General features: G+C 45.4%; 3 protein-coding genes and 1 non-coding gene across 8 annotated transcripts in view; 1 reads left to right on the top strand and 3 right to left on the bottom strand.

The window, feature by feature from the left end:
• Positions 1 to 74: 74 nt before the first annotated feature.
• On the bottom strand, positions 75 to 5,392 carry AAMP (angio associated migratory cell protein). 2 transcript variants are annotated; one of them, XM_007501750.3, is made up of 11 exons: positions 5,046 to 5,392; positions 4,542 to 4,703; positions 3,949 to 4,068; positions 3,407 to 3,546; positions 2,952 to 3,096; positions 2,022 to 2,105; positions 1,761 to 1,876; positions 1,381 to 1,484; positions 1,169 to 1,259; positions 870 to 1,024; positions 75 to 510 (listed from the first exon to the last, which is right to left on the bottom strand). In XM_007501750.3, exons 1-11 carry the CDS (start codon positions 5,164 to 5,166, stop codon positions 435 to 437), a joined length of 1,314 nt encoding a protein of 437 aa, XP_007501812.1. In that variant the 5' UTR covers positions 5,167 to 5,392; the 3' UTR covers positions 75 to 434. The 2 variants fall into 2 exon arrangements, with proteins under 2 accessions (XP_007501812.1, XP_001366068.2); XM_001366031.5 differs by having other exon boundaries at positions 4,542 to 4,700; positions 5,046 to 5,288.
• MIR12387 (microRNA mir-12387) lies at positions 1,259 to 1,326 on the bottom strand. Its single transcript, NR_162957.1, has one exon. It is a non-coding gene; the product is annotated as a microRNA mir-12387 (primary transcript).
• A 139-nt stretch (positions 5,393 to 5,531) lies between the features above and the next one.
• On the top strand, positions 5,532 to 8,260 carry LOC103099486 (probable hydrolase PNKD). The gene is made up of 3 exons (XM_007501751.3): positions 5,532 to 5,671; positions 6,183 to 6,336; positions 7,876 to 8,260. Exons 1-3 carry the CDS (start codon positions 5,608 to 5,610, stop codon positions 8,066 to 8,068), a joined length of 411 nt encoding a protein of 136 aa, XP_007501813.1. The 5' UTR covers positions 5,532 to 5,607; the 3' UTR covers positions 8,069 to 8,260.
• An 843-nt stretch (positions 8,261 to 9,103) lies between these two features.
• TMBIM1 (transmembrane BAX inhibitor motif containing 1) overlaps positions 9,104 to 26,154 on the bottom strand; it is a 36,215-nt gene continuing 19,164 nt past the window's right edge. The window contains exons 1-12 of one of the 4 annotated variants that reach the window (XM_056808530.1): positions 21,624 to 21,878; positions 21,307 to 21,515; positions 16,106 to 16,206; positions 15,670 to 15,734; positions 15,335 to 15,388; positions 14,396 to 14,446; positions 14,124 to 14,163; positions 13,864 to 13,901; positions 13,494 to 13,581; positions 13,117 to 13,212; positions 11,136 to 11,189; positions 9,104 to 10,652 (exon numbers count right to left, since the gene is read on the bottom strand). In XM_056808530.1, the coding sequence (XP_056664508.1) occupies positions 10,506 to 10,652; positions 11,136 to 11,189; positions 13,117 to 13,212; positions 13,494 to 13,581; positions 13,864 to 13,901; positions 14,124 to 14,163; positions 14,396 to 14,446; positions 15,335 to 15,388; positions 15,670 to 15,734; positions 16,106 to 16,206; positions 21,307 to 21,478 (906 nt within the window). In that variant the 5' untranslated portion in view covers positions 21,479 to 21,515; positions 21,624 to 21,878 and the 3' untranslated portion in view covers positions 9,104 to 10,505. Of the gene's footprint in view, positions 10,653 to 11,135; positions 11,190 to 13,116; positions 13,213 to 13,493; positions 13,582 to 13,863; positions 13,902 to 14,123; positions 14,164 to 14,395; positions 14,447 to 15,334; positions 15,389 to 15,669; positions 15,735 to 16,105; positions 16,222 to 21,306; positions 21,516 to 21,623; positions 21,879 to 26,154 lie in introns of those variants that run through there. The other 3 variants (XM_056808528.1, XM_056808529.1, XM_056808527.1) reach the window with 3 other exon arrangements.

Here is a 26,154-nt window from a genome sequence, read left to right as displayed (position 1 = left end):
ATACCTCTTCCCTCCCGGCCCCCAGTCATACAGTGCGCTGCCACCCCCACCCCCAACTTCCTAGAGACAACAGCTCTGGGAATCATATTTTATTTACAATTTTTAAAACCTCTGTAACATAACCCCTCCCCCCAAAATATCTCAAAATCCTAGAGGGTCTTGGGGGCAGGGAAGAAGGAAAGAGCTTCTAATGGCCGGCTCTTCATCTCCCACAACCCCAAAACGAACCAGAGCCCCCAGTGACACCCACAGAACGGCAGAGCTTAACTTCCTCTGGGAGGGGGGTGGGCATCTAGGAGATGACGTCAGAGGGCAGCACAGTACACCACTCTCCTACCAGCCTCCCTGGCAGCCCCTCGGTGGGGGGAGCCAGCCCCCTCCATCTGCCCCTCTCCCTCTAAAACAAGCACCCACAACCAGGGCTGGCGTCTCCACTAACGGTCAGGTCTCTGGACACAGAACACTTTGGCTTTGTGGTCTCCGGACGTGGTCACCACCAGGGAAGCGTCTCTGTGGGGAAAGAGTGCAAAGAAGTGAATGCTGGAGGATGGAGGTGGAAGGGGAAAGGCCACCAGAGAGGCCAGAGCTGAACCAGGATGGGGCCTCTGGTTTTTTCCAGCTCTCATCCCCTCTCTTCCCCCTCAGGAGCTGCCCTGCCTCCCTTCTCCAAGAAGCCTTTTTGGGGCCTTCACACCAGTGCCTCCCTCTGTTCGATGGTCTCCCGTCTGTTGTCCTCACTAGATTTGAGCTTCTCAAGGACTGCCTCATCTTTCCTTGTACCCTGGCATGCAAAGCACTAATAATGGCTAAGTGACCTCTCCAGCCCCCTCACTCCTCCTGAAGGACCTCCTCTCCCCAGGTTCACTTACTTGCTGAGAGCAAAGTCGAGGATCTCAGCGGTGTGACCCCGGTAATCACTAAGCAAGCGTCCAGTCCGAGCATCCCAGAGCCGTACGGCTCCATCGAGGCTACAGGTGTAAACCACAGCTGCCCCCTCCTCCCACAGCAGCTGCACGATGCCCGACTGCAGGACAGAGAGAAGGCACAGGGCAGCAACTGAGCCTGAGAGGGGGCTGAGAACAGGAGGGGGGAGGGGAAAGGGGAGGAGGCAAAGAGATGGCCATTCCCACCCACCACTAGAGGTGTGCTGAGCCCCATGCTGCCATACCTGGTGCTGGCACCGGTGTCTCAGGCTCTGTGTAGACAGGTCGTAGATGGCCAAGGTCCCATCGAGGTAGCCCACAGCAGCCAATGGCATCCTGGGCGGAGAAGTAGGGTCAGGACCAAGCACAGGTCTGCTCTGCTGCCCCTCCATCTCCCTCCCATTCTCCCCTCCACTTCCATCACAGCTGCCCTGGTGCTGGACCCAGGCTCACTCACACATTGCAAAATCCTAAGGACTCCACTGAATTGGACTCGCTTTCTTCATCCTCCCCAGGGTTAGGCTGTGGACCCACAGTCTCTGGTCTGAAAACCCCTACCACCTAGGTAAAAGAGAAGAGATCGGAGCCTAAGTCACAGATACAGAAAACCCTGGGCAAGTCCTTGCTGGGCCTGTTTTCCCATCTACAGGAGGAGGGAGATAGGTTAAATGATCTCCCCTGTTCCCTTCAGCTCTAACACTTGACAATTCCTATGATCCTCTGGGGAGAGGAAGTCATGGAAAGTGGAGGAGACAGGATGGAGGACAAGGAGGGCTTGGGAACAGGGCAGCCAGGGCAGCCCTTCAGGCTCCATGTAAATGAGCTTTTGTCACTCACCTTGCCAGTGGCTGCATTTACCAGCTTGGCCTGACAGTCCACAGAACCAGTGAGGATCAGGCTCCCATCCAGGTTGGCAGCCACACATGTCAGTGGGCCCTGGTGACCTTCGGCTCCTGGAGTAGAAAGGGAGAGATGAGGGAAGAGTCAGGGCCTGCCTCCCTCCCCCACCCCCATTTCTTCAGGCTTGGCAGCTTTCTACATCCAAATCCTCAAGCCCCACCAAACCCCATGGCTCCTGGTTCTCCCCATTTCCAGTACCTTTGAGCACATGGATGGGGCTTCCCTGCTTCAGGTCCCAGACTCTGACAGTGCCGTCTTCATAACCAACCACGGCTTTCCTCCCTGGAGCCCCACAGACAGAGCCAAAAGAAAGAGAGGAAGAGAGGCTCTCTCAGACTCTCGAGATACTTCAGATATCCCAAATTAAGAGCACTAGGAAGCAGGCACAGGAGGGAACAGCAGGGTCAGATGAATACCTCCTTGGAGAAGGGAAGCTAAAGGCCACAAAGCCCACAGAACTCTCAGGAGCTTCACGTCCTGAAAAGTTTGGGGAGAGCAATCACGGTCTTGATAACAATCAAAGCTGTGTTCACAGTGTACTTTGCTGTTCAGTTGTGAAACACATATACAGGCACAGACCCATTACATCCTTGCAAAAACTCTGACTTGGGCACCACAGGTATACTTCTACATGCTTTACAAATGAGTAAAGTGAGACCCAGAGATGTTAAATGGTTTGTCCAATGCCACTAAACTAGTTAATGAGTAATAAGTGGTCAAAATGGGTGTCAAACTGGGTCTTCTGGTACTAAAATCAAAGCAACCAAAACTTAGAAGGTGTCTCAAAGGCTGTCTACTGCAACGCCTACCCAGAAAGAGACCATTTTTCAACACCCTAGACCAGCTTTAGCCTTCAGAGCCCAGTCAAGGGGAAGTCCTTACAAACCAAATCAACTTATTGTAATTTTTGCCTAGCTTTGTTCAGAAATTTGTTGTTTTTTTCTGACCCATAGCCCAAATCTGTTTTTCTTCAACTTTCACTCACTGTTCTTAGTTCTACCTTTGAAGGTCAAGAAGAAGGCAATCACTTTTCTACGTGACAATCCGTTAAACACTTGTAGCTAATTTCTCCAGGACACCTAGTCATGACCTCTTTGTTATGCAAAGAAGAGCAGAGGAGGCTCTCACCATCAGGAAGGACTCGGCCACAGGTGGCTGGACAATTGGGACCCTGAAAAGTCTTGCAGTCACCATTAGGGACCTTCCACATCCAGGTATTACCATCAGCTGTACCTGCCAAGAGGACAGGTGCCCGAGGGTGCCACTCCATCCACTAGATGGGTCAACAAGGAAGGAGAGCAGTTAGCCAAGATAGCCTCCCACCTCCCACTTCAGTGGGGGTCAAGGAGTTTCCATTTATCCCACTAGACTTCCCCCATTTCCAGCTTCAAAGGCATCATATATGGATGGGACTATCAGGATGACATTTATAGTCTGAGCTTGTGCTTGTATATGTTCGGGGCAGGGAGATTAACTCAATCAACATAACAGAACCTAGACTCAAAGCACATCTCCAACTCCTAGCCCAGCACTCCCCTGAGGAAAGCAATACTTTTCACTCCAACAGACCCCAGAATACTCACCTCCAGGTCCCCCACTTCAAAGGACCAAACCTCCTCCTTAGTATCCACCTGCCACACTTTAAGAAGGCCACTCATGTCCCCAGTGGCTACCAGGGCAGAGTCATGGCTGAAACCAGCACAGGTTACAGAGTCCTTATGACCTAAGAGGTGACAGTAGGGTAGAGAAGACATACTAGAGAAAGAGTAGCATGTAGGTAATCTGGTCCCAAAAGGCAACCAATGAAGGTATGGGACACAGATGCCCTGCCTCCTGAGGTTGGCACCACCAGGTCACAGGCACAGAAACTGAGGGAAGGGTCATGTCTATAATAGAAGGTTGTATCTATAATGCCTGTAGTTTCTTAAATCCAAAATTTTAAGTTCCCTCTTCTAGGCCCCTCAATTAAATAGAACACATTTTCTTTACAAACTTAACTAATTATTTCTTATGTACTAATTCTGCCCTATCCCCACCCTTTCCCAAAACCGACCTCCCTCATAAGACCCCAAAGCATTGATGGCTTGGGCTCAGGCACTTTCACCAGGTCCCTTGGCCTCCTTACCTGGACACTCTAAGAGCAGCTCTCCATCACTAAGCCGCCACACAAAGGCTTTATCGTCTTCACCCCCAGTCACGGCTAAAGTGTTGGTCTTGGGGTCCAGGCTCACACAAAACACCGAGGCTACTCCAAAAGAGACAGGGGTGTCCCCCACAGCAGAGACCCCTCCCTTTCTCTTGTTCTTTTTTTTTTAATCTCCTTTTAGAAAAAAGAAACCCTTATCTTCCATCTCAGACTCAATATTGCATATTGGTTCTAAGGCAGAAGAGCTGCAAGGGCTAGGAGTCACACAACTAAGAAAAGTCTGAGAACACATTTGAACCTAGGACCTCCCATCTCTAGGCCTAGCTCTGTATTCACCAAGCCGCCTAGCTGCCCCCTCTTGTTCTTTTCCTAGCAAAACCAGAAGGGGTTCTTTCCTTAAAGAAACAGAGGGAGGGCTCCTCAGACACTTAATCAGTGCTTCCTGAAATCAATTCCCAGCCACTTCCCCAGTAGGGAAGGGGTCCTGCACGAGTCGAGGGTGTCACCAGGTCCTCCCTGCAGAATGAGTGGTAACAAATAGAAGACGGCACCAGGGGACACCCGAGTTGTACCTGAGTGATGGGCAAAGGTGACCTCGCTGTCGTCGGGGCTCTCCATGCCGCCATCCACGCCCTCGTCCACCTCGTCCCCCCACGCCTCGTCAGCCCCCTCCCCTTCCAGCTCCTCCTCTTCCTCAAAGTCCACTCCGTCCATCTCCTGGGCCAGGTCATCTGCTTTGGAGGGAGGGGCACACGGAGGAAAGTAAGAGAGGGAGCAAAGTAGTGAAAACAGGAATTTAATGAGGAAAAAACCAGGAAGTACCAAAGGGGCTACAGGAGGGAAAGTGGGAGGATGTTAAAGAAGTACGAAAAAGGTCATCAGGTGAAAGGTGAAAGGGCAACGCGGGCAGCTGGAAGTGGCATAAAGTTATGGAAGTGGAAGCATGAAAAGCAAAGGTTCAAATGTCATAGTTTACCACACCAGGACAGGATGGGGGTGGGGCTTGAGGATCCAGGGTGGGGTCAAGGGTCAAGGGTCAGGACCCCCGCCTGCTCCCCCACGGGAGCCGCTCTCACCGGGGTCGGGCGGGCCGGAACCCAGCTCCACCACCTCGATGATCTCCTCGTCGCCATGGAAGTGCAGGGCCTCCGGGGAGGCCGCCCCGTCCTCGGGCCCTGGATCGGGATCGGGCTCCATGAGACTCAGCGAAGCTGGTCCAGCAGCCGGGGCCCAGCCACCTCCAGAGCCACGGCCGCGCGACGCCACCTACCACAGCCCGGCGGAGATGGGGCAAGGGGCGGTGCTTCGGCGCAGGGCGACGCCGACCTCGCCAACCGCGAAAGGGCCCGGCCGGCGAAGCAGCCAATCAAAACGGGCCGTTGGTTGACGGCGCGGGGTGAAAGGGCAGCCTGGATATGTTCGTGAGGCAGCTCCACCCCCGCACGCCAACAACTTCGCCTGCGTGCCGCCACAGGTTTGTGGGAAGGGTAGTTCTCCCAAAGCTGCTGCGTGGGATCCTGGGAGCTGTAGTCTTCATCCCCTTGGCTAGACGCGGCAGAACTCGAAAGTCCAGCTGCCCGCTTGTAACCAAACTACAACTCCCAGTAGGCAACAGGGAGGCGTTCGGGGACCTGGAATATGGCGGCCGCAGTTGTGGCTGCGCTGAGAGGCCCGGGGCTGAAGGGTGTCCCTATACTCAGGGGTAAGAGGATGGCCCCTGGAGGCAGGACTCGCACCTTTATCTTCTCCATCCTCCGGTCCGAGGGTGTCGGTTCCATTCCTTTTCCCCACTTCCACCCCTCTTCCCTTCAGGGCCTTGGAGGTCAGGGTTAAACACTTCTCCAGTAGTCATCCACTCCTGCCTCCGAGGCAGAGCCCTGTCCCCCCACCCCATCATGGGGTCAGGGGTCATTGTAGCCAAGCCCTGCCTTCGAGCCTGTCCCCCAGGGGTGGTCAATCTCTCCGCCATCCCCTCCTTTCTGGAAATGCTTCCCCTCGTCTGATCCGAGGCCTTAAGCCAGCATTTCCTCGAATTGGCCCTGGGTTCGAATTTGACCTCCCTTTAGCACGACCTTGGGCAAGTCACCCCCCCAACCCCCCCAGGACTAGTGGGTTGGAGTCCCGAGGTCCTCTTGTCCTCTGGAGCAGGGAAACTCCGGAACCCATTGAAGGCCATCTCTTATGCCCCTCCTCACCCTCTCTTTCATCCACAGCACTCCTCCAGGGAGCTTTCTCCTGTAGAGTCCGGCTGCAGCACAGCCGCAGCCCACTGCAGACCAAGCACGAGCCAGGGCCCTGGCCCCCAGGCCTCGAGTACATCCCCAAGAAGAAGGCCAAGAACCCCATGAAGGCTGTGGGGCTGGCATGGTGAGTCAGAGCCCCAGAGAGTGATGGGAGGTCAGGGGGTGGGGACTGGACAGACAGCCCTTGCCCCTCCTGGCAGGGGAGCCAGTTCTTAATGCCCCAAATCTCCTGGGATGTGATCCAGCCCAAATATTATCTCTAGGTACAATACACACACATATAACAAGTTCAGTAAGTTAAAATAAGTCATTTGTGAGAGTCTCTTAGTCTTGGTTGAGAAAATGGTCCAGAGACGGGAGGGAGAAGAGATGCCCTGGGACAGCAGGAGAGCAGCCCGAGATTTCTCAATTCAGGTTTTGGGTGCATCTGGCCCAAGTCTGCCTCCTCCGTATTTAGGGTAAGGGTGGGCTTAGTTTTGTGTCTCTGTCTAACATCTCGAACAGTGCCTGGCATGGAAGTCATTAATAACAAGAACTCAATTCAGAAAGCACTCTACACATTTTATCTTTTATTTTTTCAATCAGCTAAAATCCACCTTCTCTCCCACATTTCTCTCCCTTTGAGGAAGAAAAGCACACCCCACATACAAACCTGGACTGTAAACAAAATTGCATTGGTCACATCTATAAAAATAATCAAATGTTGCCTGTATTCTGAGCCATCATCTCTGTCCGGAAAAGGGTAGCATGCTTTATGAGACCCTTTATGTACACTTTACCATTTGATCCTCAGAGCAGGTCTGTGTATGGGCTATGGAGTATAGGTTTCTCTGCCACATTGCAGTTTTCCCCATGGTGGTTTTAGTTTATCAAGGGTTGGTGTAAGAAATTAAATGGGAATTTTGAGGAGAGCTTTACAGAAGCTGCAGACAACATGCAAAAACTAGCAGATGACACAAATGCAAGAAAAAGTTAAGTAAAAAGTTAAAGTTTGCAAAAACACAAAATTCAGCAGACAACACAAAGGCAGCATATGTAGGGATGTATTAAAGTTTATAACTTATAAATGCATAAAATGTATGTACGTTATATATAGTATTATTTGTATGGTACGTTTAATCTCAAATTTTTTTAAATTTTAGTATTTGTTTTACCTTTTTTTATATGATATTTTTACTTAACATTGATCTACATACCCTATGACCAAATACTTAACCCAGATTTTGCAATAAGGTACTGTAAACATCCTGTAAAAGTAAAAGAAAGAAAATTCAGACTTTTTTGATACAAAGGGAGGACCAAAAATTTTTACACAGATTTTCTAGATCTGGAGCATCAGGCCCCTAATCCCAGTGATATAGGGATGCCTACACTACTATTATTAATTGCTTTTCATCGTTGAAGAAACAGGTGTTGGAGTTGAATAGGGGATAGAGGTTAGTGGTACACCCAGCATCACACTGCTGATAACAGGAAAAACTAAAACCCTGGGCTTCTGGTTCCAAATCTAGTGCACTTTCCAGAAGACAGGCCAATCCGAACTATATTTTCTGAATGCTACTTTTCAGGATGATGGAGGGAGGAGGGAGACCCTGGGGGATGAGGCTTGGCTCAGCTAAGCAGGCCTAGGTCTTCCTTGAACCCCCATCCCTTCCACTCCCAGGGCCATCGGCTTTCCTTGTGGGATCCTCCTCTTCCTCTTCACTAAGCGAGAAGTGGACAAAAACCGTTTGAAGCAGATGAAAGCCCTGCAGAACATGCGGACTGCTAACAGCGGGGAGTATGAGAGGCAGAGGTTCAAGTACTCAGCCTCAGAGAATTTCACTCCTCAGACTGGGGCTGGGGTGAAGTCCTGAGATACAGCACCTGGAGCCCTGGCAAGGATGACAAACTGATGAACAGAGGACCTGAAGTCCCAGGCTCTGCTCTGTTGTGGTCATCCCTGGTGTTCCACCAGGGGGCATCTGGAACCAGGTTCATCAGGCAGGCTCCACCCTCCTGAGTGATGTATAAAGAAGGCCAATAAAGTCACTATTTTGCCCTGAAAAGGAACCAGGAGCCTGGTGTGCTAGGTCCCCCAGGGATGGGAGGGAGGGAAGGAGGGACTGATGACTCATCTGTTGGGAAAAGTGGGATTACTTGAGCTCTTTTCTGGGACAAAGGCCCTCAAAACTTGCTGGTTGGCCTCTGTGCCCTTCAGAAGAACAGGTTTTAGAAAGAGACCTTGCAGTAGAAGTGAGGAAACACCAATGCTAGTTGGCACTTTCGCTATAAGAGTAGTCCAACTCACAGAGAAGTTAAGTGACATCTGCCCAGGATCCCTCAACCCCCAAATGGGACTTGAATCCAAGGCTTTCCAGATTCAAGGCCTCCTCTCTGGCCTCTAAGCCACCCTTTCTCTTGCCTGAAGAGAAATGAAAATAAGGACTGGACAGGTAGGTAGATTGTGAAGGGGTGTGTGCCAGGTTAAGGATTTTGTTTAAACTAGAGGCAATAGAGAGTCAGGAACTCATTCTCCTGAGTTCAAATTAGGTCTCATCTATCAGTATGACCCTGGACAAGCCATTTAATCCTGTTGGCCTCAGCTAACTCATCTGTCAAGTGAGGAAATTATAAGCCACTCCAGAATCTTTTTCCAAGAAAACCCCAATGGGGTCATGAAGAATTGGACCAAACTGAGCAAAAGTGACAATAGGGAGTCATTGATCAGTTAAGTAACTGTATAGAAGATGGATTGGAGAGGAAAGAAACTGAAGGCAGTGATCAGGCTAGGAGACATGTAATAATCTAGAGAGTGGTGTGAATGGAGTGAACCAGAATAAGGCACATGTCCTCCCCACCAGCCAAAAGCCTCCCTCTCCCTCTCTCACAAAAGGGACCAGAGCCAAAGGTTTAATTTCTAACATAGAATTTTATTGTATTTCCTGTAACAACTGTGTGTTGTATTCAAAATTCCAGAAAGGTCATATACAGAAGCCCTCCCCTTGTGCTGGGCTTGAGTTGGACCTGGAGCCTTCCCTCATAAGGCACTTGGTGTTAAAAGTTTAGCCAGTAGCTTCCTACTGCCTAAGGAAGGGAAGCCCTGATGGGCGATTCAACTTTAAACATCTTGAATGGAGAGGAGAGTGAGGTGAGCAGTACCCCCAGAATTAGTGGATGGCATGAAAATCACTCGGCTCTATCCCTCTTCTTTGTGTGACCTAAGATAAGTCATTTTATTTCCAGGCCTCAGTTTTTTTCATCTATACACTGGAGAGGTTGGCTTAGAATAGGTTTAAAGTTCTTTGAGAAGAGGCGTAAGCAAAAACTTACAGGACGCTCCAGGTAAAGAACAGGTTAAGTAAGTAGCAAGGACATAGGGCCCAGAGAATAAACTAGAGAGCATCTTTCAATTCCTGCCAAAACCCCACATATTGCTTGCATTTGGGTCACTGCTCCTACCTCTTCAGGAGCCCAAGCTAGATACCAACTGATCCCTAAAGTGGGGGGCACGTTCCCACTTTTAAACTCCATGTCCTTTCACTGCAAGTCTAGGATGCCAAAGAAGAAATCATCCTCACTCCCTTTGGCCAATCTGGAAGCAACTCCAGGATCAGAGTGATGGGAAGGAGCCAGATGAACATGGGTAGAGTCTGAGGTCCACCTTCTGGCCGTTGGTAGAGGTTGGGGATTATGTGAAGCCAAGGCTGGGCACTGGTATATATTGTGCCCACCCCCAATAAACAATATCTACACATCACCTAATCATATCTGTACAAAGGGTGAGGGTAAAGGACTATTTGGGATTTGGGGGCAAGGTGAGGACCAAAGAGGGCAAGATGTACAAGATGGGAGAGAAGGCACTAACTCCATTCTCCAATCCCAAAGAGGAAATGCCGGGAAGGAAGGGCACTACAGATAGCAGCTCAATATGGAATCCCCTGAAGAGAAAGTCACTGCATTTCCTTAAAATCATCCCTGCACTTTTTTCCCTTTAATTTCCGAGGCAGAATGATCCTCTCATCACACACCCCTCATAGGGCAGTAATGAAAGTTTTATAGAGGACATAAAGGAGAAGAAACCATGAGTTTGGCCTTAGACGAGCCACAAGAGGGAGCAAATCCCATCACTGGCTTCTCCAGTCCAGCATGTCCCTCCCTAAGAGCAGCCCCAAAGAGGACAGCTCCCCCAATTCTCACAAGCAACAGGTGAAACCTTTCCTGGGGAAGTTACTGAGAGAAATGGGGCATGGCAACAACTGGCCAACCCAGAAAGAAAGGGAAGAAGGAGCCTGGGGAAGAAGGGAGGCCTCCTTAGTTGTGGTCCCCCAGAAGCTGCAGCACAAAGGTGAAGATGTAGATGATATCCGTGTAGATTTGCAGGGCGCCTGTGATATATTCCTCTGGGCTGATGGTGTGCTTCCTGTTTCCCAGGACCAGCTGTGTGTCATATGCCAAAAACTGCAAGGAGGAGAGTAGTAATGAGGAACCCCTGATTCTCACAGCCCGCACCCTACAAGGACAGGGAGCATCTACCCCCAAGCACCAGTGACTTCAGCCATTTCCCTTATCTGCCCCCATCAATCTTCTCCTTAATCTAGGGTCTATAGCCACAGGCCCAGGACAGTAGGGATAGAAAGATAAAAACAAAATAGCTTTTGCCTTCCAAGAATTTTACATGTTATTGAAATAACAAACATAAACTTAGGAGTTTAATATCTCCTAAGTAAATGCAACATAGTTTGGGGTTGAGGAATAAGGAAAAGCTGCAGGGAGGGGGTGGTGTCTAAAACTAGCCTAGGAAGGAGGCTAGGATTCTTAGAGGAAAAAAGGGAGGGGTTGCTTGGGGTGGTGTGCTGTGCAAGAGATAATAAGCCACCCCTTTGGCTGGGCCGTAGAGGGCATAAAAAGAGGAACAAGAAAGACAAAATGGAGGCCACTCACCAGGGTAAAAGCAATAGCCCCAAGGGCAGCATACAGCATGTGGAGCCAGGGTACCTGCAGAAACAAAAGGTAAGAGCTAAGAGTCTAGTTCACTGGGAGTTGAGGGTCCCAAACCTGGGGCTGTGGGCCAGCTCCACCACCAATTACTAAATCATAAATCCTCTGTAGACAATAGGGAGGAGACTGGGCTGGACCTTGGGTCTAAGAGCTAAGGAAAGGCCAAGATCTGGGATCCTATCAGCTAAAGGCCCTACTTATCACCTCCAAATTAAAGCCCGGCTATTCAGCTTTAATAATGGAAAACAAAGGAAGGGGAATAAGCATGAAAACCAGAATTAGACCATTCCAGAATAATCCATTTAAACCTACAGTGCTGATGGGTTTGGATCTTGGTCCACAATCTCAAAATTAATTCTATTAGCTGTACTTCTGGGAGAAGAAAAATCCATGACAGTGGGTACTCAGGCCAGAACTCTGGCTAGGGAACAGATATACCTGGGGAGGATGGCAACACTGTTCCTTCTTATTTCCCCCAAGCAGTGGTCTCCCTGGATAGGTATCCCACTACTTGGGGAAGGAAATAATAGTCTTCCCCACCACTCTCAACCACCTCAACTCCCCAAGCAATGTCAGGTCAGGAATCTGGGCACACACAATTCAAGAAGAGAGGCTACCTTATTTCTTTATCTTATACCATAAGCAAACTAGGGGTGCATGGAATAGATTACCTATCAAATCTATGAGATATAAAATGGACAATTTTGATTACATTAAAAAGATTTTGCACAAGCAAAATCAATGCAGCCAAAATTAGAAGGAAAGCAGAAAACTAGGGGGGAGGGAGTATTTTATAGTGTTTCTGATAAAAGCCTAATTTCTCAAAAATTTAGAGAACTGAATCAAATTTATAAGATCATAAGCCAATCTTCAATTGATAAATGGCCAAAGGATATGAATAGACAGTTTTTAGATGAAAGGATCAAAGTTGTAATATGAAAAAATGCTCCAAATCACTATTGATTAGAGAAATACAAATTAAAATAATTCTGAGGTGCCTATCATATTGGCTAATATGACAGGAAAGAAAAATATTAAATGTTGGTGATGTGGGAAAATTGTGACACTGATACACCATTGATAACAATTGTGAACTGATCCAACCATTCTGGAGAGTAATTTTGGACTATGCCCAAAAGGCTATAAAACTGCATAAAGCAATACCACTACTACATCAGTATCCTAAAGAGATTTTTAAAAAGGGAAAATAACTTATTTGTACAAAAAGCAGTTCTTTTTGTGGTGGCCAAGAATTGGAAATTATGGGGATATCTACAAATTGGAGAATGATTGAACAAATTGTGATATATGATTGTAATGGAATACTGTTAAGAAATGATGAGCAGGTGCAGCTGCCCATGTGCAGATGACTCAGTGGGAAGAGCACCAGGCTTGGAGTTAGAAGGATGGACCTGTGTTTGAATCTGGCCTTGGATGCTTCCCAGTTATATCACCCTGTATTGTAAACTATTTACCTCAGGGAGGGGGAGGGGAAGAAGAGAATTTGGAACTCAAAATGTTAGAAAACAAATGTTAAAATTATTTTTACATGTATAATTGAGAAGAAATAAAATATTACTTAAAAAAAAAAAGAAAGAAACCATGTCAGACCAATGATGGAGGGTTGGGGATGGCTGAGAAATCACTTCCTGAAACCTTCAGATCATTTTTTCTCCTAAATGTATATTTATATTTATTTTTAAGATTCCTTTTTAAAATCTGAGTTCCACAATATCTCCCTCCAGGCCCTACCACCCCCATTTAGAGGGCAAACAATATATCAATTAAGAAACTTTCAGATCATTTATAAAATCTGAAATTCACAACAAACAGGCAGGTCCTTATTATAGTCCACCTCTGCTTATGGCCTGCTCTGAGGCCCCAGATGTCCTTACTTCCTGGAAGGGGAGATAATCTCACTTACATATTTGAAAGCCAGCACGATAGCAGTGATAATTCCAGTCACTGTCAACACAATCCCAAGCACACAGAAGAGCCCTGCACATGATGTGAAGTCCACCTGCCAAAGGAAGGGAAAAAAGGAGGCTGTTCAATGACCATCCTAACTGTGACTAAGGACAATGTGGGTATATCACACAGGGTTGGACCATTTTATATGAAGAAAAGTTGAATGGCTGGATTTGGGGGGAGAAAAGTGGGGAAATCTTAAGACTACAGAGAAATGGGATCTTCTCATAGTCCTTAACTATCTCCCACCTCTGGGGTCTGGGGGAATGGAACAAACATATTCAAAGAAGGATGCATCTTGGAGCCAAAGGGATGGGTGTGCAATGCCCTCACCTTGGTCTGGAAGCAGAATATGGTGACTGCAATGGAGACGACAGCAGTGATAAGCATAGCCAGGATGACCGACCTTGAGTTATACATGCTGTGGGAAGAGGGAGATGACTGACCAAAAAAACAGCCCATCCATGGACATCATTCCCAGTTTACCAGGCCAGTGTTAAAAAAAGAAATTCAACAGTAAAATGCAGAAAATGCTATACTCCCTGTTTATGAGAGTGAATGGGAAAGACTCAATGGTATGGATGTGGGTGCTATTCTCTATAGTCTAGAAATGGGGTAGGAGCCATGATCCTCAAGTTAACATCCCCAATTATACACTTCCCAAAGGTAATGGGGGTTGGAGCTATCACCTAAACATACATACCTGGCTATGCAGCCAGTCATGAAGCTCATTGCAAAGGTCTAAAAAAGAGACAGAGAGGAATCTAAGGTATGAGGGAGAGAATGACCATGCCCAGTCGTCAAAGCTAAGTAATCATCAAGGAGGGCAGTGGAAAAGTACAGGAGACCCTCTAAAGCACCTCTCCCAAAATGCACTGCATATAAATCAGCCTTTTGCCTTCATCTTCCTGCTCAACCCTCCCAGCCTTCCTTCCCAATCCCACTTCATTCCTCTAGACTCACAAAAATGGTCAACAAAATGAGGTTCCATGGGAAACGGCGCCTGAAATGGAAATGGAAAAGGGGTATAAGGAATCAGATACAAGCTTCCCCATCAAAAACAGGTTTCCCATAGTCCACAGGGGGATGATCCAGAAGTGGGCTAAAGTTTTTAGTACTTATATCTGCCCTCATCCCCCTTCTATTTTAGAGATCCTACCCCCTGCTACCCTCTTATCTTTCTCCTTAGACTCCCACAACCACATATATACTTCCCCCAAACTTTCAGAACTTACCGAGGTCCCTGGCAGCAGACAAGGGTCAGGTATGTGGCCAGGAAGACAGCACTATGGGAAAAAGTGAGGAGCAAATTGTTTTCCCCATTTTTTCTGATCACCCTCTGCCCCCCCTCCCCCAACACAGTGGGTTAGCCTTCACTAGTAACATAGGACTGAATTGCAGAAAGCTATTTTGGAAATAAGGAATTGCTTATGGGTGTGAAGATAGGATTAACCCTCCCCTTGTCCATTTTTTGCTAAACAAATAAAGAACTTAAAATACTCCTATTTGACACTTAAGTGAGTTGCAAAGCTCCCCAAGTCACTTAACCCCCATTTTCTAAGCCTTACCATTCTTCTGCCTTGGAATCAATACATAGTCTTTCAATTTGCCTATTGATGCGGGGGGGGGGGGGAAGTGGGGTGCAGTAACCTCTGGAGGTATGAGCTTACTCTAGTAAGTGACTTTTGAACTCTCTTACTTAGTGTCAAGTTGAGGTACTTTTAAGTTCTTGATTTGTTTAGCTAAAAATAGACAAGGGGAGTGTTAATGGGAAGATAGTAGTCAGAGGAATTAAGATTGCTAAATAGAAAATATTCAAAATCTCTGTCACAGGAGTGAGAAAAAGATGAGCACAATGGAGACAAACTGGGCAAAGAAACCAAACATGGCTATCAACCAATTTTCAGTGGCTTGCATGGCTATTCATTGAACACTGTAACAGCTCTTCTTCCTCAGAGATAGAGTGGCCACATACTCCCATCTACCAATCCTAGCAACAACTTCCGAAACCACTCGAAAAGTCTGTAATGGCCCAGCTAAGTGGTAGAGTTGGATAATAAACCTCCAGAACAGGACACACCAGTAGATTTAAGCTTGAAGTCACATTATCTTGAACCATGGATTTTTCTCCCTTACCCAACTGGCCTTAAGCCCAAGAAGAAAGGCATACTTACTAGGATGCATAATAGACAGCCACATTCCGCTTCACAAAGGTTTTAACAGGTTCCCTGTGTGATGAGAGAAGGAGAAAGGATCAGGAGGAATGTCTACACATCCCTGTTCACCACCAGCTGTGAACGATGTATGGGAGGCAGCTATTTCCCTGTCCAAGACCCATGGCCTTGCCAAGTTCCCAAACCTCAGTTATTCTCTACTTGAAAGAATTCCACCATAACCTCTTATCTGCTTCCCTCCCCAAAAGAGGGCTCATTCAAGGCTAGAATCCCCAGAAACTTGAGAACTGAGTAGGGAGGAAGGGCGAAAGGGGAAGTAAGCTTCAAGGACTCACGCAAAGGTGAAAATAGCAACAATGGCAACTGTGATGAGCAACTGGATTGAGATGATGGTGTAAACCTGAAACACAGATCAGAGGTGAGATGGTCATCCCTCTCTCCAAATGAGAAGCCACTCCTATGACCAAAAGACCTTCTCTAGTGCATAGCTTTATTTTGGATAATGTGTTATGGGAAAGACTGGAAGCATATCACAAGAGGCCAAACATTTTTCCTACATTGGATTTTTGACACAAGGCCTGGAAGGATGGGAATAGGAACTAGGGGACAGACTCTGGGTGAGAGGCAACAGGAATTTTGGTGCAGATCAGCATACAAGATGGCAGTTTATGCAAATGAGTAGGAAGAAGGAGCTCTTCCCTTGCTGACCCTGGTCCTTCTGGTCCACAGAGGAAAGACAGAAATGACTTCTCCCTATCCCCTATTTCTTACCTTCTGAATGAAGCGGTGTCGCACCTTCTTGTCCTCCCACTCTCCAGTCCCAAAGCTGTCACTCATTGCGGGCTCATCTCCCCCATAGACATCACCTCTTCCTGTAGGGACAGTCCCTAAAGTCATTAGAGGGCTTAGATCTGCTCTCAGACCATAGACTTCCAAATATTTAGCTTCCATTCTCCCTTTCTTTCACAACTTTCTCTCGCCAAATTAAAAGCCCAATGGATCCAAAGTCCTTCAACATCAAGATATTTCCTCTCTATCTCTTCAGAAGCTTTCATTAAGTACTGGTGCCAAAAGTGCTGCTTGCTTAGACCTGGTAATTCAAATCACCATTATCCCTATTTTCAGTGTCCAAAAAAATAAACAACAAAAACCCAAAGCCTTATCTGATAACAATAATAGCCAGTCATTTACCATTGGCCAGGTGCTTTATAGATATTATCTTATTTGATCCTCAGTCTCTACCAAGTGCCCAGCATTGCAAATAAGGCAGCCTTCTTAGGAGGGGACTAACAATCTTTTTTGAGGTCATCATTTGATGCTGTAAAAGAACCTAATACCAGGGCATCGCTAGAAGTTAAACTGAGGAAGGCTTTCTGGAGGAAGGGGCTAGAATGGGTCTGATTATAGAATCAATTGACTGGGGTCCCCAGAGTGGGAAGGCACAGAAGACAACAGTAGATGAGCAAGCAACCTAGAGAGAACTGTGGAAGGTCTGAGGTAGGTACTGATGCCGTAGTCACTGCTAACACAGACATGTAGAAGATCATCTCAGGTATGGAGATTATAAAAACTTTTATTCTTTGTTTTCTTACATGTTACACTTCAGCACAAAATTAATTACAAAAGATTATATGGAATTTGGAAAATTGGTACATCCATTTTGTCCATATGAATGATTTTTTTCCACACAAGGAAACAAGGAATATATGAATTCTGCTTTCACTTAAAAGCCTATGTGGCTCACTGGAAATCAGTCATAATTTTAGCTTTACATTTGATAAAAATAATAAGCAGCAATTAGACTTTGACATGATTCTAATGAATGTTTCAAAAATATTTGGGAATTCACATTTATAGCAATGGTGTATTGAAGAGATTATCAGTGCTATTAGGGAGTTCTATTACATATAGTAACAACATACGCTGAATTTCATATTTTGCTCTGTGGTAGGTTTCTGAGAACATCCACCAAGGGCAGTTAAAGAAGTTCAGGTCCTAAATACAAAAAATGCAATGGAATTCAAGAACAAATTGCAGATTCTTGAACCTCCTCCACTCCCAGTAACTGGAGATGCCAGAAGGAAAGTGTATCAGGAGGATTTGGGGGTGAGAGAGAAAAAGACTGCCTGCTTCAGGATGCATTCATCCATGAGATGACTAGGCTTGCCCAAGGTCAGATGGTGAGAGCTATCAGAAGAACAAGTGTGACATGGTAGAAAAAAACATTATACCTATAGTCAGGAGAGACATAAGCTAAGCTTGGGGAGTGGCACAGTGCATTGGATCTGGAGCCAGGAAAACCCAAGCTCACATCTAGGATTCAGGCATTTACTAGCTGTGTGACTCTGGGCGAGTCCTTTAACTTCAGTTTGTCTCAGTTTCCCCATCTGTAAAATTGGGAAAATAATATCTATCCTCCTGTGTTGTTAAGGATCAAATGAGGTAATTAATATTTGTGAAGCACTTAGCAAGCCTTTTAAAAAGAGCTATATAAAGGTGAGATGTTTTCTCCTACCACTTACACTTATTGGCCATGTGGCACCTGGTAGAACATGACTTCTCTGAATTACTTCATGGCATCATTGATGAAATGGAAATCGTGCCTACAGAGCCTATGTCACAGGAAGGTTGTGATACTCAAACAAGTCAATGTCTGTAAAACGTTTCACAAATCTCAAAGCATTCTATGTATGTTGGATTTGATGTGAAGGGCTATTTATAAATATTGTGTTGGAGAGAATATTTAAGCCTAAACTACCCTGAAGCTAAAGATTGAGTCAATTCTAAGAGGGAAGGGAATGGTTTAAAAAAAAGGCTAATGTAGCTAAAATTCTAAAGACTAAGTTGGGTGGAGTAATCTAAATTTCATACTAAGTGCCAGTTTTACCCCCACATCTCTTTTGTATCTATTCCCCCTAATAAAGCTTCTGCCCCAATTCAAAAACCGCTCACTCCTACTATTGTTTTTTTTAATATTCAAATGAAATTTAATTTTATTTTGGTTGTCCAATCTTTTTTTTTTTTGGAAAATTTTATTAAATTAGTTAATTTAGAATATTTTTCCACGGTTATATGATTCATGTTTTTTCCCTCCTCTCCTCTCGTCCCCCTCCTGTAGCTGACACACAATTCCACCATATTATTGATATCTACACTAGGGTGATCATTTAGTCACTCCTACTATTATTGTAATAGCTTTCTAGCTAGTCTCCCAGCTTCTAGTTTCTCCTTCACAGTTCATCCTCCACATGGCGACCAAATGGCTATTTCTAAAGCACAGTTCTAACTACTATGCCCACAAGGGATTTCAAGAAGCTCCATTCCTTGGCATAGGCTGTCCTATCCCCTAATGCCTGGAATTCTCTCCTTCACTGAGCTCTTAGAATCCCTAGCTAGCTTTCTTCAAGGTTCATCTAAAGTGCCACTTCCTATCTAGGAGAAAGGTGTTCTTAACTGTATGATTCTGGGTAAGTCACTTAACCCCAAATGCCTAGATTTTACTGCTCTTCTGCCTTAGAACTTATATTTAATATAGATTCTAAGACAGAAGGTAAGGGTTTAAAAACAAAGAAAAAGAACAACTTCCTGATACCCCTCAGCTGTTAATGCTGCTGTACTTTCCAAATTACTTTGGAACCTTTTTGGGGGAAGGGGTGGGGAGGTTGGAGGAGAATGGACCCAGACCTCTTAAATCATTGGTATAATCTCTTTGCCAATGCAGATCTGTACGTGTTCTGCAATCTGTGGCTTTAGAGGGCTGACTGTCATATACCCAGGGTCACATAGCCAGAATTGTGCCATAAATGAGATTAGAACTGAGGTCTGACTGATACCAACTCCCTACTGCCTGTGACAAACTAGCTCTCACTTTGGATTTACCTTATATCAGGTCTGCATCTATATATCTAGACTAATTCTCGTTGTCTTTGTCTCCCACATACACACACATTAACTAGAAAGAGGGCCTAGATCCTCATTTTTTGTGGGGAGAGAGATGAACCCCCGAGGCCTCTCTCCAGTAGCTTAGCAAAGTCCTTTGTAAACTACCAAAGGTTTTTCTAATTTTTTTTATAAATATATTTTATTTTACCAGTTAACAAGTAATAAGTTTTCCAAGATCCAAATTGTCTGTCTGTCTCCCTTCTGGGAGCGGTAAGCAATTTGATCTGGGTTATATATGTATTATTATGCAAAACCTATTTCCATATAGTTCATTGTTATAAGAGAATATTCCAATAAAATCAAAACCCAAACAAACTAAAGTGAAGACAAATCTCATACTTTGATTTGCATTCTGCCTCCAACAGTTCTTTCTCTGGAGGCAGATAACATCCTTTGCCATAAATCCCCCAGAATAGTCAGAATTTAAGCTCCCAGACTTGGCTCTAAATGGCTTGTGGTAATTTCTAGAGAAGTGATCTACACTCTAAGGATAGAGATTTTGCAACCCCAGAGGTATCTGAGGCATTTGGGGTAAAAAGAATAAAAGGAGAAAAGAAATTTACAACTTCCCTAGGTGGTAATTTTGAATAAGAATAGTAGCCTCCATTTGCAGAGACCAGAGTCAGACAAAGCCTCTCCTCACAACCCCCAGCTAGGCCAGTGAAAAAGAATGCAAATTCCTAGAGGGCTAGAAAAGTTCCTTTTAATCTTACTAACCTCAGCAAGCACTCAGTATCTTAGATGGAGTAAGCACTTAATAAATGCTTATAAAATTGAACTGAATTCTTATTCCATTTTTTAAACCCTAACCTTTAATCTTAAGAGTATGGATTAGAAGAGTGGTAAGTGGTAAGCAGTGGGGGTTAAGTGACTTGCCCACAATCACACACTCAGGAAATGTCTTGAGATCAAATTTTGAACAAAGGACCTCTGACTTCTGACCTGGTCCTCTATTCACTGTTTTACCTAGCTGCCCCATTTCCTCAGTTTTACTGATGAAGAAACTGAAGCTCACAATATGTGAAGTCCCAAGATCATCAAGCTACTCCTCATTTTTGGTCTCCTGGCTCCTTCCCATGTCCCCACAGAGGCACAAATTTTAGTTTTTTGCATCTGCCCTCTTAAGAGTTGGATGTTTTATACAGGTCAAAAGTAGGTCCATTTTAAGGGGCAGATTCAAGGGAAGGAATAGGAGCACCTAGGGGAAGCTGCTGGCCACTTTTCTGCTGAGCCTCAGACAGCTTCATGGACTAATTAAGAAGCCACCTGGCTTAGGTGAGCTGGGCCCTTATTCCAGACTAGGTATCATGAAGAAGAAAGCGATAACAAGATGATTGTGGGACACCTGTTATCTCAGCCTCCACAAGCTAGCTCCAATTCAAGTGTTCTACATTTTGATGACTGCATTCTCCTTCACATATGCTATGTCCTGGGAAAACCTGGGCAAACTACTTCTGATTCCCAATATATCATCCTAGAATGGTCTCAACCCATCCCACAGTCTGCCAATTTTTTTCTCTTCCTTTGTAACCTAGCTTAGCTATGTGCCTGCTACTTTTCCTGAATCCATGACCCCATCTAGACTTCCCCTTCTTGAGTTTCTCTAGTCCTTTTGGATCTTCTAGATACTTATCTCAGACTTCTAAGGTTTAATTATAATAGGTGTACAACAGACATTTCTTGATTCGAAGTAGAGAAGTTGCAGTCTTTGCAAAGAATATGTAAAACTGCCCACAATAAACTCCAAAGGGGAATTATGGGGAGGGGCACCAGTCCACAAAGTCACAGCTCTATCCTAGACAGGAAGGGGCATAAGAAGAGCCTGGAAAAGGAGGACCAGGGAATTAGGAGATAGGGATAGAATTCAGAGTTGTGAAAAGAAAGAAGGCAGGTTAAGAGGAGAAGGAAGAAAAAAAGAGAAAAACCAAAGATACAGATGAAAATCTGAAAGAATTCACACACAACACATAAGCAGATGGAGGTATTTACTGTTCCGGTGCTTAGCCCTCCCTTCCCCTCCACCAACTCACCATAGTTCATAGGCATTGGGTGAATGGGAGGCATAGGCTGAGGATATCCAGCTGGGTGCCCAAAACCTGGCTGGGGATAAGCTGGGTAACCCCCAGGGTATCCCCCTGGTGGAGGAGGAGGATAAAGGGGGTTTCTGTCTTCATATGGAGGTGGAGCACTGGGGTTCGACATGGCTGCTCAAGTCTGAGGGAGCCTCAGCCACCTATACCTAGAATGAAGACAATGAAAGAAATCATTAGAATCCAACACACACACACACACACAATTTATATACAGCAATGCTTGTTTTTTCTCAACTCTGCCCCACTTGTTGTACCTCGCAGTTTTCTGGGCTGGGCAGGAAGAATAGTAAGAGGGTGGATTTAGAGGAAGAATGGAAAATTCCTAAACATCAGTGGTGTGAGACCGTAGCTACCAAGTCTATGAAGTTGCTTTCTTTATGGACATTAAAAAACATCTTTTAACACCAGGCAATTTTAGGGCAGGGCTTTATGGAAGCTGGAGGATGGCCACCCTAAAGGCCCAGTTTCTCCCTGCTCAGGGAAGCAGTGAATCGCAAAGCTAGCTGGGGCCCATGGAAGGGGTCAGCCCAGCCCCCACAGCAGCTGGCAGAGAATTGCAGGGCTGGGAGCCAGGCCTGGGGTGGGGCCAGGGCTCTTAGCCCAGCAGAAAGAAGAGGAGAGGCAGCTTTCAGAAAACAGTCATCCAGGCTCAGGGTTGGAGAGGCCCTGGGGGGTGGGGGGGGGGGGGGGAGGAGAGGAAGGAATGGAGGGGCATATAAAATGGCAGCTGAGGGAAAGAAAAGCCAGTGGGGATAGGGGTGGGGGTAGGTGAGAGATTGTGGCATATGGAGAAGGGATGGGCTGGGACAAGACTTTCTGGTTTCTTCAAATAACCCATGTGACTCAGCGGACAAGCATGTTGGGGTAGGACGGAGGGGTGGGGAGGAGTGTCTGTTTCTCAGTGCCTGTCCATGAGTAATTTTAATATTGAGCTGGAGCTAAGTAAGCTAAGGGGAGACAGTCGGTACTGGTGTGTCCTACAGGACTAAATTTTACTCATGGTTGTCCTTCAGATATCTAAAGAACCAAACACACTAGTTATTATCATGGAGGCAATGAGGAAGCCTGGAGGCAACAAGAGACCAGAAGGGGAAAGATCTGTTAGAAAGTGGATGATATCCAAGCTGGTCTTGAGACCAGATGTCTCTCTGTTTCCCTCTGCGTCTCTTTGTCTCTGTCTAAAACTCTATTTTAACAAAGCCATGTGGCTGAATAAGACCTCCCAGGAGAAGTCACAAAGGCGTCATGCTCATGCCTAATCCCTCCACCATCCACAACTGGCTATCTCACCCACTAGCCCTCACTCTAGAATTTCATCTGATTGAGGGAGAGCAAAGAATTGGAAGATTCCAAGCAAGTGCTTAATTACCTCCCCAGCAGGTGAAAGTACCTGAGCTGGGGAAAGGACTGCAGGACAAAGATAAAATTGGAATGAGGTCCTGGATTCTGTTTCCCAAAGAATCTGTCAGAAAAAGATGCTCTCCACTTTGTCTCAATTCCTCCATAAACACATAAATGGGACAAGGGGTCAGGAAGAAGCCTGAGAATTTCTGAGCCACTCCAGTGACCAGCCTTGACAGGAACTATGTCCAGGGCCATTATCTTTCCCTCAGTGATCCAGTATCCACCCTGCTCCACCCCTCTGATGGTTGTACATGGGTTCAGTACAGAATTCGGAGATGCTCTTGATTAGAGAAATGCAAATTAGAACAAGATTCCACCTCTCTGAGCTGGGAAAACCTATTAGAATGGCCCAAGTGGCAGTAAAGGAAAATGGCAAATGTTGGAGGGGATGTGGCAAATTGAGACACTAATGCATTGTTGGTGGAATTGTGAATCCAATTATTCTGGAATACAATTTGGAGCTAGGCCCAAAGGACTTTTAAAATGTGCATACCCTTTGAACCTGTAATATCACTACTGGTCTATATCCCAAAAGATAATTAAAAAGGGGAAAAGGCCTACCTGTACAAAAATATTTATAGCATCTCTTTTTGTAGTAGCAAAGAATTGTAATTATAGGAAATGTCCACCAATTGGGGAATGGCTAAACAAATTGTGGTACATATTGGTGATGCAATATTATTGTGCTATAAGAAATGATAAGCAAGATGATTTCAGAAAGTTATAAAGATCTGCAGGAACTGTTGCAGAGGTGAAATAAGCAGAATGGGAGAACATTGTATACAATACTGCTTCTCAATCCACTGAGCCATCTAGCTGCCCTCCTTATGATCTCTTCTTTTAAAAAAAGCAAGAAAACAATTTTCTAGGTCTCCATGAAGTCTCTCAGGAAAAAATATGGTTTATCTCATCTGTTCTCTCTTAACTTAAGAGCAACTGGGATGATTCAGAGAAGGGAAAGAAGGGAGGGAGGGAAGAGATTGAATAACAGGCTTTGAGTCTCTGAATGGGTTATTGTCAAGAGTTAGCAGTTATCCTCTACAGAAGAAATAAGCCAGAGGCAGTGAAGGCAGGACCACAGAGATTAAACAAGAGGGAGAACTTCCTGACACAATAGTTTTAGAGACATCAGAACAAGAGAATTTGCAAAGGGAAGCTATGACAGCTTCACCCAAAAAATTCCTAAATATATAAACATAATTTTAAAAAAACGTCACAGGATGGACTAGAGGAGAATGAAAACCTCAAGTGACCATATTTAGAAGAATCATAGATAACGAGTTGAATGGCACCTCAAAGGTTAACTCTTGTATTTTACAAATTGAGAAACTGAGGCCCAGTGAAACTCAAGTTACTTGCCCAAGGTCCCACAAGTAGTCAAGTGTCAAGAGCCAGGATTCAAACCTAAGCCCTCAGTCTCCAAATCTAGAACTTTCTCCCATAATGCTTTGCGTCCACAGAATGTCAAAATTGGAGAGAAGGAACCTTGGAGATCATCTAATCCAACACTTCCATTTTACAGGTGGGGAAACTAAGGCCTAGAGATGTGAATCAGGACTAGTTAGTGGTAGGGCCAGGCCTGTAACTCCTGGCATCCTAATTCCCAGTCAAAGCCCTTTCCACAAACCAAAGATGCACACTTTTCACTCCCACCTTAACCAAACTCTGTCATTAATTTAACTGTTTGGGGAAATGCTTTTGTCTCATTTAGTAAGTATTTACAACCTATATGTACTTTTTTTTGGGAGAAGACTCAAGTTCAAATCAAGCCTCAGACACTCAGTAGTGATCAAGGACAAGCCCTTTAACCTCTGTTTGCCTCAGTTTCCTCTAATGTAAAATGGGAATAACACTTCTCTCAAATGATTGTTGTTGTAAGGTTCAAATGAGATACTTGAAAAGTGCTTAGCACCATGGCTTAATAAGTCCATGAAAACTTCCTCCCAGGAGATCATGATCATCTCTCCCATCCCCACCTTTGTCTGAATTAGTAAAAAGAGAAAAATGATGCATAAGACAGACTAGACAGCATTTGCAGTCAGAGAATCTATACTCCAATCCTGACTCTACTATTTACTGTGTGACCGTAAGCAAATCACTTCTCTCTTGGTCTAAGAGTTTCCTCACCTGTAAACTTAGAGAGTTGAGTTATTTTATCTTTTTCTTTTTAAAAAAAAAACTCTATCTTCTAGGGGGCACCTGGGTGGGTGGGTGGGGCTCAGTGGTGTGAGAGACAGGCCCAGAGATGGGATGTCCTGGGTTCAAATCTAATCTCAAGATATTTCCTAGCTGGTGACCCTGGGCAAGTCCATTATCTCCCATTGCCTAGCCCTTACTGCTCTTCTGCCTTAGAACCAATAAATGAGTATTGATTCTAAGATGGAAGGTAAGGGGTTAAAAAAAATGAAACCTTCCCTTCTGTATCAATTTTAAGACATAAGAGTATCAAGGACTAGGCAGTAGGGGTTAAGGGACTTGCCCAGGGTCACATAGCTAGGAAGTAACATCCTAAAGTCTCTCCAGGTCTCTAGATTATCTCTCTGGTCCCCTGAAATCATCTGAGACCATCCTGTCTCAGGAGACATGGTACAGGTGGGTCTCTGGGAATTCTGTAATTATCTTTTTAAAAATAGAATTGGTAGATATCTTGTGTTTTTACATCACCTAGATTTCCTCCAACATGTCTCCTCCTTTTCTCTCCCGGAAACCCATCCTCTGTAACTATCTTAATCTTCTAGGTGCATCCCTGAGTGCGAAAGTGGTGGTTATTCTTGCATTTCAGTTGGAGCAGAGAAACAACAAAGGGTACAAAGTAGCCCAAAGGGACTCCTGGGGCATCCTTAATGGGAATGGCAGTTTTCTAGTCCAGATGTATTCTCCTATTCCCAGCTGTTTCAGAGAATCCAATTTTTCTATTCCATGAAATTTAACCAATCATTAAATGCCCACTAACTCTAAACAATCACCCTGGATCAATGACACATGTAAAACCCAGTGGAACTGTGTGTCATCTACAGGGGGAGGGGAGGGGAAGGAAAGAGCATGAATCTTGAAACCATGGGAAAATATTCTAAATTAACTAATTAAATAGAAATGTTCAACTGATTGATAAATAAATACATAAAATTAAATGCCTACTAATGTGTCAGGGGGCTGCTGGATGGAGTAGAGTCTTCTCCACTCCTGAATTCAAATCTGGCCTTAGACACTTCCTAGCTGGGTAATCCTGGGCAAGTCACTTAATCCTGTTTGCCTCAGTTTTCTCATCTGTAAAATGAGCTGGAGAAGGACATGGCAAACCACTCCCGTATCTTTTTTCCCCCTCTTTTCCAAACTGTTTTCTGTCTTGGAATAGATGCTCTGTATTCCAAGGCAGAAGAG

Source organism: Monodelphis domestica, chromosome 8 (genome assembly GCF_027887165.1).
Source record: "Monodelphis domestica isolate mMonDom1 chromosome 8, mMonDom1.pri, whole genome shotgun sequence".
NCBI lineage: Eukaryota > Metazoa > Chordata > Mammalia > Didelphimorphia > Didelphidae > Monodelphis > Monodelphis domestica.
Note: the sequence above shows the minus strand (reverse complement) of the source record. Positions and strands in the feature narration are given on the sequence as shown.

What these genes read in the sequence shown, in the direction of transcription:
- AAMP (XM_007501750.3), bottom strand. Translation starts at nt 5,166, where the DNA reads ATGGAGCCCGATCCCGATCCAGGGCCCGAGGACGGGGCGGCCTCCCCG. An exon ending in CACCTTTGCCCATCACTCAG is followed by an intron (nt 4,069 to 4,541) that starts GTACAACTCGGG and finishes CTTTTGGAGTAG; the next exon opens with CCTCGGTGTTTTGTGTGAGC. An exon ending in TGGCCGAGTCCTTCCTGATG is followed by an intron (nt 2,106 to 2,951) that starts GTGAGAGCCTCC and finishes GTGGGGCTCCAG; the next exon opens with GGAGGAAAGCCGTGGTTGGT.
- LOC103099486 (XM_007501751.3), top strand. Translation starts at nt 5,608, where the DNA reads ATGGCGGCCGCAGTTGTGGCTGCGCTGAGAGGCCCGGGGCTGAAGGGT. An exon ending in GGGTGTCCCTATACTCAGGG is followed by an intron (nt 5,672 to 6,182) that starts GTAAGAGGATGG and finishes TTTCATCCACAG; the next exon opens with CACTCCTCCAGGGAGCTTTC. An exon ending in AAGGCTGTGGGGCTGGCATG is followed by an intron (nt 6,337 to 7,875) that starts GTGAGTCAGAGC and finishes TTCCACTCCCAG; the next exon opens with GGCCATCGGCTTTCCTTGTG.